Genomic DNA, 14,003 nt, shown 5'->3' with positions numbered 1-14,003 from the left:
CTCCAAGGTCTTTTGCTTTTGCTTTTTTACGTGCATTCATCAAACCACCCTTGTGTGTCATCATGCACTTAGCCTAAAACTAACTGGTTTATCCCCCACTTTTTGTTCGTGCACCATGGCTCCATGCTACTTATTCTCATGGTAAAATCAGGGTGATCCTCAACTGTGATGAGTCTATTGTTGTGTACATATGGCATAGTTCCTGCTGGGCTATGATGCTGTGTGTAAACCATAAATGGTATAGTTATGACGATCATTAACTGCTGAATGATACTCCTTCCGTTCTTTTTTATTTATCGCCGTTTAGTTTAAAATAAAAAGTGTATTCTAGAACGTAGATAGTACCAAAATATGAGTTACTGTCCCCGGGTGACCTTTCGTGAGCTCTTGGTAATGCAGCATTCTTGCCTCACTGCTCACAAGGACACTGATTTGTAGATCACTCTATGATCGCACCAGCACTGACATGAGTGAAATGCCATCAGTTAAGTACTGCTGAGCAAGCTTAGATGCTTGGACTAAGTGTCCTTTCTGGCTCTTACTAGTTGCTATAAGCTCAATTCTCGAACTATATTCTCGAACTATATTATGAATCTAGTTCAACACGTGCGGGTGCAGGCCTGCGGCAGGTGTACAGTGTCTAGACTAGTCAAAGATTATTACCGAAGAACTGTTAAATCTGAACCATTTTGAGCTTAGAATTTGTTTTCCTTTCCCGTATGTGGTATCTTTGTTTTCTATATTTGTGTCTGAATACATGCATCAACCTCTTATGTAACAACATGACTCAGTGAGACAATTCTCACCACTACATGAGGCCTGCCCTATTACGTACATATGTGAAAAGAAAATTATTACATACATGGTGTATTGAGAAAGTCTACTTTTCACGTATTGTAGCAATTGTTACCCGTCAGCCTAGCGAAACTTCTGGGTACGCATGAGCCTGAAATTCGTTCCCACGGATAGTCGAACTCGGGACCTGAGAAGTGTTACTTAGATCACCTAACCAACTCGGCTAGAGACCATTTCGTTTGGTACACATGTATGGAAGTCATTATTATGTTGAAGGGTACACCTCTTGCCCCACTTTGAGCCATCTCTCTACAATGGCATCATCTTCTCCCTCCATGTCATCTTCATAGTTCAACAGGACGCCAAACAAAATCTTTCCCTATCCACATATGAAATTCCTTAGTTATAAGATCAGAAAAGCAAAGATGAAGCAAGACATAGCACATGAACTCACATGTTTTCGTCTATACGATGCTAAAGTTGCCAGCGGTTCCTTTGACTTGATCACCTGCCCTGAGCTCTGATATAGGTTGATCATCTGACAACGGTTGCATCCTCCCATGGACTGCATATAGACCATTCCCGAAAATAAGACAAGTATTCAGCAATTAGCAAATAAGCAAAATATGCCAGAAATGGTATTTGTTTTAGGGTTTTATTATTGGCAAAATTAGCACTTGGGCATAATCATTTACCAAGACAGATAGCGAAATGTCTGAAATGCTATTTATTTTAACCTGTGAAGTGTGATACGCTCCCTCTCTTCTTATTTCAATGACGACCAGGGGGCTTCTTCCCACATGTGGTCGAGGATACACTCTCTTGTTTTAGCATTCTAAATCGCTTTCCAAATACATGTCATCCTAGAACTTCAATGCACCTTTCGCTCTTTTCTTCCTTTCTTGCCCATGCTAAATAAATGATATCACTCTCACAGATAAATGAACCTATCTTTCCAATTAAGCATAAATGAAGCTAGCAAAGATCATTTGATCCATTTTTTCAACCTTCGTGGACAACTCTAAAACAAGTATTTTGAATTGAAGGAAGTAGCAAATCAGTATGACTTGTACAGTGGTTCGAGAAACAAGTATGAATTATATAGAGAACAACGGGGTGTAAATGTGTCCAGCAGCCAATTTTGCTTTAATATTTAACGGTCGCCTTAGTATGGCAAAGGCACTTAACTAATTATCATACAATTGATCAAAGTTTCCTCTGACAAATGATCTGAACGAGAAAAGGCACTTACAGTAAAATAGGCATCCCCAATGTGAAGCCTTTTCCAGTTGTCCTCGTTGTATGGTGTGGACCCAGAGACAACAATATTTGGACGAAATCTCATTGCATCAGCAAACACCTGTTGTTTACCATTTCCATTACCTGGCACATGTGTAACTACAAAGTGAGTTATCATGACAAGGTTATCCAAAAAAAATATGTGCAAACTACACAGTATCTACTGTTAGTGTCAAGCGATCTAGATATATTGGTTGGTTCCACTGTTTTCAAGTCTTCAAGTCGTCTGATTAATTGCGATTAACTCGGGCCGGTAGGAGAAAGACCGCTCCCACGGTATTTTATTAAGAAGCTCAATCGGAGCCCCGACCAATAAAGGTCACGAAAGCTAGCCCATCGTGCAGCATAAGGGTCCGCCCCCTATAAGTCAGATCTTTTACTCGTGCTTTAAGCCCTCCCAGCCCCTACACGAGGATCCGTCCCCTATAGGTCAGTCCATCTCATGTGCACACAACCAGGGAAACCAGCGAGTGACATTTTTTAACCTTAACCTGAAATTCGCTCCCACTGGGATTCGAACTTAGGACTTGAAGAGTGCTACTCAGACCACCTAACCAACTCAGCTAGAGGCTCTTTCGCATTAGTCGCAATTAACCGTCCAAGTCAGTTTGGACCAATCACGATTAATTGCTCAAGTCGTCAGACTACTCGTGATTAATCGACCAAGTCGGTTAGCCAGAACGACCAGCAAGTCGTCTGACTTGAAAACAATGGTTGGTTCTGCAAGTAATGGATTATCACAGGTATTTTGGCCCTATTGCAGTGAAACAGAGAACACAAAAGAGGAATCAATTTTCTTTTTGATGGAAAAGGGGGAACAAAAACTGCATACTTAAACTTAACCGGCTGTTGAGATCAGATGTACTTTCTTCAGAAACAAGAAGCAGCTGTCCTTCATTCACAAAACTAAGTTTGCTTCGAGTATCTCTACAGAGGTGATCTCTATTGCCGTTAGTTACGCAGGAACGATACTTGGAACTTGAGCATCTCATAAAGGTACAAGGACGTCCAATAGCTTCACTGAACCAAGAGTTTACATTCTCACCATAACTTTGGACCTCATACCTGAAACAATTTGCCCAAACTTGTCATTGTTAATTTGTTATCACAATAAAGCTGAAGCTTTCCGTAAAACCAGACTATGTACAATATCACCAAACAAAATCGGACTAAATAAACCAGATGCTAATTGGTGTAGGAACAATGAACCCCGAGATCCACACCCACTACTATTTATTGACTTCCTTTCAGTAAAAATACTAACAGGACAACATGAGGAATAGGGTAAAAAAAAAGATGGCAGAACAGATGAATGTGAAAACTTCTATTGTCATAGAAGAGGTGAAAATGCACACAATTATACAACCATACCTTTGACCATATACATCTACTTCTGCACTCAGATGAGTCAGATTCTTTAGAAGAGAGATTTGCAATTTATCCTTGCATTTTGGCGATTCTAAGAAGAGTTTCCCAAGCTTCAGGTCAATCAATGTGCAGATAGAGCTCAATTCGGGAACCTGAATATATGAAAATCGCCTAAGATTAGAACGTTTGAAGCATACAAATTTGAGAATTTTTTTTGCGAAACTCTATTTATGAATTGTTAAGGAATATCATTTGTCCTGTAAATGTCTATATTATGTTAGACGTTCCGCCAGAAAGAATTCAATAAAGGCATTTAAAATATATTAGAAAAGCAAACTCCCTTCGCAAACAACACCCATTTTCCTACTATTCCAATACAACTACCAAAAAAATAGTGGATGGTTGCAAATCATGCACTCATTTTGCATTGGCAATTATGATTCTATATTTTTTGGAACACCAAACAGACACCCAGATTATACAAGTTTAACACATAAAGAAAAAAAAACACAGTTACCTTTTTTTGCGTCAAAACTTCACCCCCTGATCCTTGGAGAAGCCATTCTCTATCATATTTTAAACCTAGGTAAAAATCACAAATATAATGACACTGCAATTCTGTAGCCAAAGCTACAAATGGAAAAAATGAACTCCTGAAGGTCCCAAATTTATGCATACCACCAGTTGTCAGTGGCCAGCTCTGCACACTAAATCCTTGGCAAGATTTCACAGGGTAGATAGTTATGGATTTTAACCGAATATCTGAAATAGCTTGCTGGCACCAATCATCTGCAATAAACCATATGAATCGAAACTTAAAAATGAATCAAAAGGACAAAAAAATTATCACTGTTTTCATATTGTAATAAAGTAACATTACCTACTAAACTAAGAGTATTCATATTCACCATGTAGCCATTGTTCAATTCTGCAGGTTTGGACACAAAAGATGACTGCAGGAACTTAAGAAATTCCTATTGGAAAATAAACAAAGAGTAATGAGATGAGTGATAACAGGTTGGAGGTGATCTTGCACATAATTGGCAAGTCAGAAGAATTGTAGGTTTGGCCTTAAAAATAAGTAGTGGAAAAAAATCAGACCTCTGCATCTTCGTATGTGGACATATAGCCAAATGATATCCTCACAGCACCAGTTGGTTTTCCATTTATTACGTCATTATCATCCCAACAAACATGCCCAGCCTGACATGTAGGCAACACATTTTCTTAGATGCAAAAATGTAAGGTATATCATTACTATTGTTATTGTACTGAGCATATAAGGTTGCATTGTGTACCTCAAAATTGGAAACTAGATCTGAGTGTGACAAACCAACATACTTAGCACATGCACCAGGGTTACAGAAGCAGCCCGTCTGCAAAACGTAAATGAACTAATTCAGCCGACATAAGCACTCAAAATAGTCTTAACTGGAGAAATTACTGATCTCATATGATTATCAGCTGAAGTGAGTTGGACACAACCCAAATGTACGATACTTCATGTGTATACACCCACCCAACTCGAATTGTCATAAAGGGTTTGCGCAACACATGCACACCACAGAGGAAGCTGAGCTAGCTTAGGTGGTCAAGGGTATAGATATATGCCCAGAGCCCCAGACCAATGAGGTTCAAGTCCTCGTTGAGGCGAATTTAGGAAGCCTATTTTCTTCTTAATAAAATGCAACCTAGTTCCTCCTAGATTGGTCTATATTTTGTACACCATAGTATTTGTTCACAAATCTAGAAATGATGATGCTGAGTGAAATGATTACTCTACTGAGTCCAATAAATGAATAAAGAAGTACCAATAAGAAAATAGATCATCGTAAGCACTACACAAAACATGCTAAAGAAGAGACCCTTACACGCAAATGAATTCCTGACAATGAGGCAAGCTTCTCCACCTCACGATATCCAAACCATGTGCCATCTTCTCTTTTCAAATTGAATGTGATTGAAGGACCCATTTTCAGATAATTTGCCTACAAAATAAGTCAATAGAAATACTTATATCGCAAATTAACTCTTATGACTGGCATCGCGTATGCGCGCCGGAAACGCACCCATGGCTAGGTGCATGGCAGCAGCAAGGGGCCCAGGATTTATTTCCTTTACATTATTTCCTATTTTTTCCTATATAAATAGGATCTTGATTGATCTGTTAGGAGAGGATAAATCCTCTAAGTTGTGATGCAATTAATTAAGCAAGGCAATTATCTTGTCAGGCTTCCCAATCCCTCTTCCTCTCGTGACCCTCTCTCTCTCTCTCTCTCTCTCTCTCTCTCTCTCTCTCTCTCTCTCTCTCTCTCTCTCTCTCTCTCTCTCTCTCTCTCTCTCTCTCTCTCTCTCTCTCTCTCTCTCTCTCTCTCTCTCTCTCTCTCTCTCTCTCTCTCTCTCTCTCTCTCTCTCTCTCTCTCTCTCTCTCTCTCTCTCTCTCTCTCTCTCTCTCTCTCTCTCTCTCTCTCTCTCTCTCTCTCTCTCTCTCTCTCTCTCTCTCTCTCTCTCTCTCTCTCTCTCTCTCTCTCTCTCTCTCTCTCTCTCTCTCTCTCTCTCTCTCTCTCTCTCTCGTGACTCCCTGCTTGATGTCATGGAACCAGCACGTCGTCGGGGGTTCAAGCCCTGGCCGCCCATTGCCCACAGCTATGCATTTTGGAGTCTTCGCCGGTCCCAAGGCTCTTCCAATCTAGTATCAGATATGGCGGGTTCCGACGACGGCAATAAGCAGCCGCCGGTGCCACCAGCACCGCCAACAAACGCCACCGCCAAGGCCCTGAGGCCCCTGATAGACCTCATGCAGCAGCTGGCAGCCCTCTCCGCCCGCTGGACAACCCAAGAGGGACAACATTCGTCACCTTCGCCTCCACCATGCCGCCCGGGTTCCCTTACGGACTGTTGGGGTATGGGAGGACAGCGTGTTTGGAAGCCCCATTCGCCACCCTCACTGTGACGCCCGTCCACCACCACACCACACCGCGGCGACCCTTCCAGCACCTGTGCAGCGCCCAGCCTGGCCTACTCAGCGCACGGCCTTGGTGCTGCCCCCTCCACCACGCGAACTCAGGAGTCCCACGCGCGCTGGCAGCGCCTACCCCAACACTGCCTGCACCCCTTAGCCCACCCCGACCGAGATGGTCGAGCGCCACGGCAAGGGCTTTCCTATAACTGCGATGAGCCACACGTCCAGCGACACCAGTGTCAACACTTGTTCTTCCTCAAGGCCGTTGATTACCTGGACAATGAGGTCACCAACAACATAGGTGTTGGGGTGGCTGTCGAGGAGGTGCTCGACGCACCGATTGTCTCCCTCCACGCGATCGCCAACGTCCACCCAAAGGACACCGTGCACCTCCACATCTACATCCACGGCCATCGCATCTTGGCGCTCCTAGATAGTAACACGACCCACAACTTCATCAGTGCAGGGTCATGCGTCGCATTAGACTAGCGATATCGTACAGCGCCAAATGGCGGCCAGGTCCCCTATGAAGGCATGACCCACAATGTTGTCTGTGCACCAGCCTTGAGGACTTCTCCGTCTGTTGCCATGGCTTCGATCTCGTCCTCGGCGTTGACTTCCTCCGGACTCTGGGGCCATACTTTGGACTTCAAGGGCCTCTGTATGACGTTGCCGTCTAAAGACATGTTCTCGATCCTATTGGTTGACGAGCGCCTGGACAAGCTCCATCGTGCACGGTACTTCAACAAACTTGACCTACGGTCTGGCTACCCCTAGGCAGGGATACACCTAAAAGATATTGAGGATGGTGTTCCACACCCACCACGGCCACTTCGAGCTCCATGGCACACGATACTTCAACAAACTTGACATACAGTCTAGCTACCCCTAGGCACGGATGCACTCAAGGAATATTGATAATACGGTGTTTCACACCCACCACGACCACTTCAAGTTCCTCGTCATGTCCATCGACCTCTCCAACACACCAACAACATTCTAGGGCCTCATGAACGACATCCTATGTCCTTCCTACGTAGGTCTGTGCTCGTATTGTTCCACAACATCCTTATCTCTAGCTTGTTGTGGTCCAAGCACCTACAACTCATACACCACATCCTTGACGCATTGTGCATCCACGACCTCAATTGAAGTGGTCCAAATGCTCCTTCGGGGAGCCATCGGTCGCCTACCTCGACAACATCATCTCAACCAACGGTGTCACCATGAACAACAAGGTGGATGTAGTCTCCTCCTGGCCCAAGCCACGCTCGGCCTAGGGCGTGTGTGGCTTCCTGGGACTCATCGGCTACTACCGGAAGTTCATCCAAGACTTCGAGATGATCGTGGTGCCCCTGACACAGCTCCTATGTGAAGATTCATTTGCCTATACACTTGAGGTCATGGTGGCGACCAAGCACTGAAGCACTCCCTGCCCATTGGACTAGTCCCGTGGATGCTAGACTTCGATCGACAAATCATCGTCAACTGCGACGCGTCGGGTGTCAGCTTCGATCCAATCCTTAACTAGGGAACCACCCCCTGGAGTTCTTTAGGAAGCCATTCGTCGCCCGCCACCTCAAGCAGGCCATCCGATACTAGCGGTCGTACTTATAGGGTTGTCGCTTCCTCATCCACACCAAACACAAAAACCTCAACTTCCTTCTGGATCAGCGATTATCCATAGTCCCCCAGCATCAGTTTAGTAACAAGTTGTTCGACTTTGACTTCACCATGGAGTATCACCCCGGTCGCCTCAATAAGACAACAAACACCCTCTCGCACCACGACGCCGACATCGCCAGGCTATACACGCCATCTTGAGGCCCTTGTTCCACCTCCTCGATGAGATTTGCACAACAACAACAGACGACACGGAGGTAGGCCAGCTCTGTTAGCAGTTCTAGGATGCAACCCTTTGGGAGTTGTGGCACGTGACCGACGTCCTCTTTCATGGCTTGCCATCATTATGCCGACACAAGAGGACCTACACCACCAGGTACTTGCATTGGCCCATACAACCGACCATGAGGACACTCAAGCGGCTACGAGCAAACTTCTACATTCCCACGACCGGACGCTCATTCAGGACTACATGCCCACTTGCCTCACATGCTAGTGCTGAGTGCAACAAGGCAGAGACCCTATAGCCAGCTAGCCTCCTACAACCCCTCGACGTGTCGTCCTAGGTGAGTCAATATCTCGATGGACTTCATTGAGGGCCTCCACAAGGTCCACAAGAAGTCTATCATACTTACCGTTGTCGACCGCTTCTCCAAGTACGCACACTTCATCGCCCTCAACTACCTGTACTCAGATGCTCGATCGCTCGCGCCTTCTTCGAGGGTGTCATCCGTCTTCACAGCTTTCCTACCTCCATCGCCAGCGATCGCGACCGAATCTCACTAGCCACATGTGGCATGGCCTCTTCAAAATGGCAGGTGTCAAACTTGTATTAAGCAAGGCAATTACTTGCGAGCTTCTCAGATCCTATTCCTCTTGCGTATTAAAATAAAGATCCTCTCCTTACAAATTAATTTGTAAGGAGAGGATAAATACCTCTAAACTGTGATTGAGTTAATTAAACAAGGAAATTATCTTGCCGAGCTTTCTAGACCCTCTTCCTCTTGTGACTCCTTCTGTCGTGACTCCCTGCTTTCCCTCACGGCATCGGGACGCTGCTGGGGGTTCAAGCTGCAGTTGCCCATTGCCCACAGCTATGCACTCTAGGGTCTCCGTTGGCCGCAAGGCTCAACCATTAACAAATGTCAAGAGATAAGTGCATATTATCTTCATGATGTGAACCTCTTCTACTAATTGTGATAATTCCCTAGAGCTAGAGGTCAAAGAAAAATTGAAGGCATGAAGTGACTGGGTAATAGTACCTTAAAATCTTGTCCATAGATTATGCAAACATTTTTCTCATTGCTATGCTTCAATTCCAGCATTTTGTTTCTCACATAAGTAGCAAGAGATGCAGTATGCCTACAGGAGAACTCCGATGAGAAGTATATCATAAACGGAATAACAAGAGCAAAACCTATCTCTGATAGTACCGTGCAATAGCTGAGATAGTTAGGATATCAATTATCTTAAAGCCATATCGAAGAGAAGATATGCTCAAGAATGAGATTGTTCCATCCTCAAGAGTTTGCTCAATGCCTTTTCTTTTCTGAACAAAGTCGATGTCAGCAATTGAAGCAGCTACCGTTCCTATGTCATAAGTATTCCACAAGGTTACTAAAAAATAAGAAAACAAACAAAGAAACCAACATTAAAACTTAAAAGCAGTGCATTGCTAAGTGCAAACCTCCACTGAAGTATGTCTTGTTCAGTAAACTAGCAGCCTCTGCCATTGAATAAAAAATAGGGAAGAAATCATTAGAGATCTTGCTCCTTGCTTGGGAAGCCGATCACCAGCATCTATGTAGTAATTTGTTGTAGCTACATAATTTATCTTATCATTTAGATGTGTAGCTTATAGCCTATAATATGCCAAATAGAAGGAAATAAATGCCATCATACATGATAACAGCGTGTTGCCTACCATTTTTTACAATTAAGGCACCAAGACCAGTTGGATAGCCAAATATCTGCAAGTTTGCCAAAAGATAACAATTCGTTACATGCTAGGACAAGGCATTTGAAAACAAAAATGGTTGCACATGGATTACCTTGTAAAATGAACAGACAACAAAATCAGCGGGATACAGGGTCAAGTTTGGTGGTTCAGTTGCACATCCTTTTGCAGCATCTATCAGAACCATCCACTGGCCCCTGCAAATGATGTACTTAATAAGCATGTCAAAGCTACTGGAGTCCAAGGAAAATGGGGTGATAACTGCTAGACGAATTCAGTTACTTGTCTAGTACAGCCGTATGCATCAAATATCTTACTGCTGTTGTGATGAGAAATCCATAAATTTTCCTTCCTTGATGAGCTTGACCAAGCTGAGGTTGAACTTATGCCCTGAGAAATTGCACTCTGAAGGGAATGCAAATAGATTTAAATTGTTTCCTACACCACAGAGAGAGAATAATGTGAATCACCCCGGAATGCAATAGCTATTCAATTAGACAAGAGAATAGATGTTGCAGCTGAAGGAACACATTATGTCTAAATAAGTTCCTAACCTGAAATAGCTGACAGGCTTCCATTCTGATAATTGTGCAAAAGCACATTGTCACCTCTTCTTTGGTTTGAGCGTTTTGAAACCTTAAATAAACTATCACTCTCATGATTCTTTGATGGATCAACAACCTCTTCAACATCAACTGCTGATACAGTAGCTCCTTTGCTCAGAGCATATCTATAAATATATTAAGGGTACACAAAATCTACAGTATTACACCAATGTGCATTCTGGCACTGTCAGCTTGAGTTTCTCAGCTTTTTAAATAGACTGCTAATGAAAGAACCCATTTTGATGAAAAATATATCAATTTGAGAGCTTTATAGAGAAGGGCAGGCCTAGTGCAGTGGTGACAGTTGTCTCACTGAGTCACCATATTGCGGGTTTGAAACAGCCTCTCCGCATTTGCCTTGGTTTATCCCTTTCTCAGACACCACTCATGTGGGAGCCTCCAGCACTGAGTCTGCCCTTTTGAGAGTTTTATAGAACCTACTGATAAAGGGGGGTAGAAAGGAAAAATAACTATTTTGCCATATTTCTGAGGGCGTCGGAGTATAAATATATATAGATCAAGCAATGATGATACATTGCATCATTGGAGCATGTACTTGCATAATGATATATACATTAACTAGTCAATAAGTAGAGTTGTAAACCATGGTAGGATACTCTCTTATCCCAAGAACACTATTATGATTTTCCATTGTGTACATATAGCAACTGTCTCTACTCCATGGAAAACATTCACCAACAAGTTTTAGGGCTGCTGTTGCCCCTGATGTAAATATACATTTGTAGTCCCTTGGAGATGCATTGAAGTATTTTAGGACCTGTGAGGATAAAGTTTGCATCATAAGCAAGAAAAGGCTGGTTGCAACTTCTCTCATGTGCATACAATTGTGTACAACGTTAGCACCATTTTACAGTTCTTTTGATCAGAGTGAAGCATGAAAACTATATCCATACTCCTTTTCAACTTCAATTATATGTAATTGAGTATTTCTAGTTTAGAACATATGCTGAAATAGACATGTAAATAGTTGTTGTGACTTGTTAGCATAATATCAGTAACGGATGCCAATCACTAGCATTGGCTTTCTTAAACGAACTGCTGCAGTGCTAGCTGATTTTCAAAAAGAAAAAAGAAGTTCCATAATGGAAAATACAAACATAAGAAATGATAGGTCCATTTTTTTATAATATGCAGTACCTGATGCCGCACAGAAGTAACAGCATCGATTGTAGCCATGCTTGAATCGTTCTGGCTATCTTAAGGCATGTCAAAGAACACAACCACAATAAATTTTAAAAGGAAATGCATATCAACGAAAGAACAATCTCTTGTGAACAGACCTCCCAAATTTAAGGATACGAGGATTCCCATAGACATTAGACATAAGGTCTCTAGCAACATCCGTCATCTGTGCCTCTGAGTACAGTGTCGCACCAGCATGGTCCAGGTAAACCATCCCTGCTCCTCAAAACAAACACATCTTTAGAAACTAGCAAAGTAGCAAGCTGCAAACTTCTATACATGTTAAGCTTAAAATTATCCTCTTAACGAAATACATTCTCAGTCACGTCGTCAAAATTGACATAACTCCTCTTAGCCACATCAACAAAGCTCAAACTTCCTAATAAAAGAAGGTCGCGGAATGAATTTAGGAGATCGCGAAATCACACCTTCCAGGCGCTTGAACTCGGCGGCCCGCAGCTCGTCGATGCCCCTAGGCGCGTCCGGGTAACCGTAGTCCCCACCGAACTGCTTCAAGAACTCCGCCTTGCTCTGGCCCATCTCTCTCTCTCTCCCGCAACTCCCCAAATGGCAATCAAGTTATCAAATATCAATCCGACCCAAACGGATAAGATTACGCTCCAAAAGAACTTGGAGAGGAGCAATTCTTATTGCTGTCCCTGGAATTAAGTGCTACCGAGAATGGAGGTGATCACCAAATCGGGTTCTGAATTGGTTGGGATCGTGTTTCAGTTTCTCCGCTCGTGCTGGACGATAACCATACGGCGTGGGGCAAGAAAGCCAGTAGCGTGGAATCTCTTGACGGCTAGGGACCAGCGGGCGGGAGGTAGAACTGTGGAAGGCTCGAAGAGAAGAAGATGCGTAAGAGCTCGCGCAAGCAACGCAATATTCCACACCACCTCCACGGTCAATGGAGCGGCCATAGGCCATAGGGCATAGGGGAGCTTCCGTTTTCTGCAAGCGTCAGCGATGACGTGGGGAGGAGACCGAATACACTCTTGCCCCACCGCTTCTGTCTGCATGGGCCGGTCTGGGCCAAACTCGTGGCAGGTGGCCATGTAGGCCCCCAGACCTAAGCATGGCACGTAGATACGTTGTGCTATGGCCCAAGTAAAGGGGTGTTTAAAATTGCTCCAATTCTAGCTCCAATACAAAACTATAGTTTATAATTTTTTTGATAAAAGAATATTTTATTAATAACTTTAAGCACGTTACATCTAGAGATAAAGCCTTTAAAATTTCTTTCGGTCTCTACTTAAAAAGCACACAACTTTGAAACAAATAAACTTGATAACTCACATACTCTAATAATAATCAATCTGAAGACTAGACCGCCACATATGTATCCGTGGGAAAGTCATTTGTCAGACGCATCAAGTATTGTGTAGCCTCCACAACCATAGGTCGCAACTCCGCATTCTGGAAAATAGCCCATATTCGAGGCCAATGAGCAATGATATGGATAACCTGCGAGGGAGAAGAATTAGTTTCCTTTTCAAAGACAATATCATTCATGTGTAACCAAAGAGACCAACATGTTGTAGCACCACCAAGTAAGATTATCTTTCTAATATTTCTATCAAAGTCACTAAGCCAGGTACCAAACAAATTGGAGACATTAAACGGTTTAGATATCGTGAAGGGCATGTGAATTAAAGCCCATGTCATATGAGCAAACCAACAATAAAAAATAAGTGTTGAATTATCTCTTCTTCATTACAAAAGCAACATATTTTGTTTCCTTGCCAGTTGCGGCTTGCTAAATTATCATTTGTTAGTATCACTCCCCTCCTAAGATACTACAAAAAGATTTTGATCTTAAGTGGGGCTTTTATATTCCACATGCTTTTATTTAAATTTGGTACCTCACGCCTAATCAATGCTTGATAATGTGACTTTGCATAGAATTGTCCTCACGGGGACAATGTCCAAGTAGAAGGCGTCCACATCTCATGTTAGGTGAATGTTAGTGATGCGTGAAAGTAATTCATTCCATGCCACCAATCTAGACCCAAACAAAGTTCGTCTCCAAAAGATGTTAGCTTATGTTGTCGGCAATGGTTACGTGCTTCTTTCTAGTTATACTATATAACACAGAGTATTGGTCTTTTAGAGCATTTGTTCCAAACCATGTATCTTCCTAGAACATCACATGCGATCCATTATTAGTCTTGAAGGTTCCAAAGCGAAA

The 14,003-nt window shown here is 43.0% G+C and overlaps 1 protein-coding gene across 2 annotated transcripts; it reads right to left on the bottom strand.

The window, feature by feature from the left end:
• Positions 1–673: 673 nt before the first annotated feature.
• On the bottom strand, positions 674–12,781 carry LOC103638882 (molybdenum cofactor sulfurase). 2 transcript variants are annotated; one of them, XR_002264933.3, is made up of 23 exons: positions 12,241–12,780; positions 11,930–12,028; positions 11,768–11,826; positions 11,227–11,387; positions 10,559–10,734; positions 10,322–10,442; positions 10,099–10,201; positions 9,972–10,017; positions 9,735–9,773; positions 9,481–9,637; positions 9,310–9,409; positions 5,334–5,450; positions 4,761–4,838; positions 4,564–4,665; positions 4,343–4,436; positions 4,141–4,251; positions 3,980–4,044; positions 3,466–3,614; positions 2,927–3,159; positions 2,048–2,178; positions 1,533–1,706; positions 1,250–1,360; positions 721–1,174 (listed from the first exon to the last, which is right to left on the bottom strand). XR_002264933.3 is itself a non-coding variant. In XM_020544069.3 (22 exons), exons 1-22 carry the CDS (start codon positions 12,350–12,352, stop codon positions 1,061–1,063), a joined length of 2,478 nt encoding a protein of 825 aa, XP_020399658.1. In that variant the 5' UTR covers positions 12,353–12,781; the 3' UTR covers positions 674–1,060. The 2 variants fall into 2 exon arrangements, 1 of the variants encoding a protein (XP_020399658.1); XM_020544069.3 differs by lacking the exon at positions 1,533–1,706 and having other exon boundaries at positions 674–1,174; positions 12,241–12,781.
• Positions 12,782–14,003: the final 1,222 nt, after the last annotated feature.

The sequence above is a fragment of the Zea mays genome, chromosome 9 (genome assembly GCF_902167145.1).
Source record: "Zea mays cultivar B73 chromosome 9, Zm-B73-REFERENCE-NAM-5.0, whole genome shotgun sequence".
Classification (NCBI taxonomy): domain Eukaryota; kingdom Viridiplantae; phylum Streptophyta; class Magnoliopsida; order Poales; family Poaceae; genus Zea; species Zea mays.
Note: the sequence above shows the minus strand (reverse complement) of the source record. Positions and strands in the feature narration are given on the sequence as shown.

Coding starts and splice junctions, on each gene's coding strand:
- LOC103638882 (XM_020544069.3), bottom strand. CDS start 12,352: ATGGGCCAGAGCAAGGCGGAGTTCTTGAAGCAGTTCGGTGGGGACTAC. Junction 9,774..9,971: donor TGCCTTAATTGTAAAAAATG/GTAGGCAACACG, acceptor ATTCAATGGCAG/AGGCTGCTAGTTTACTGAAC. Junction 1,175..1,249: donor CATCGTATAGACGAAAACAT/GTGAGTTCATGT, acceptor ATATGTGGATAG/GGAAAGATTTTGTTTGGCGT.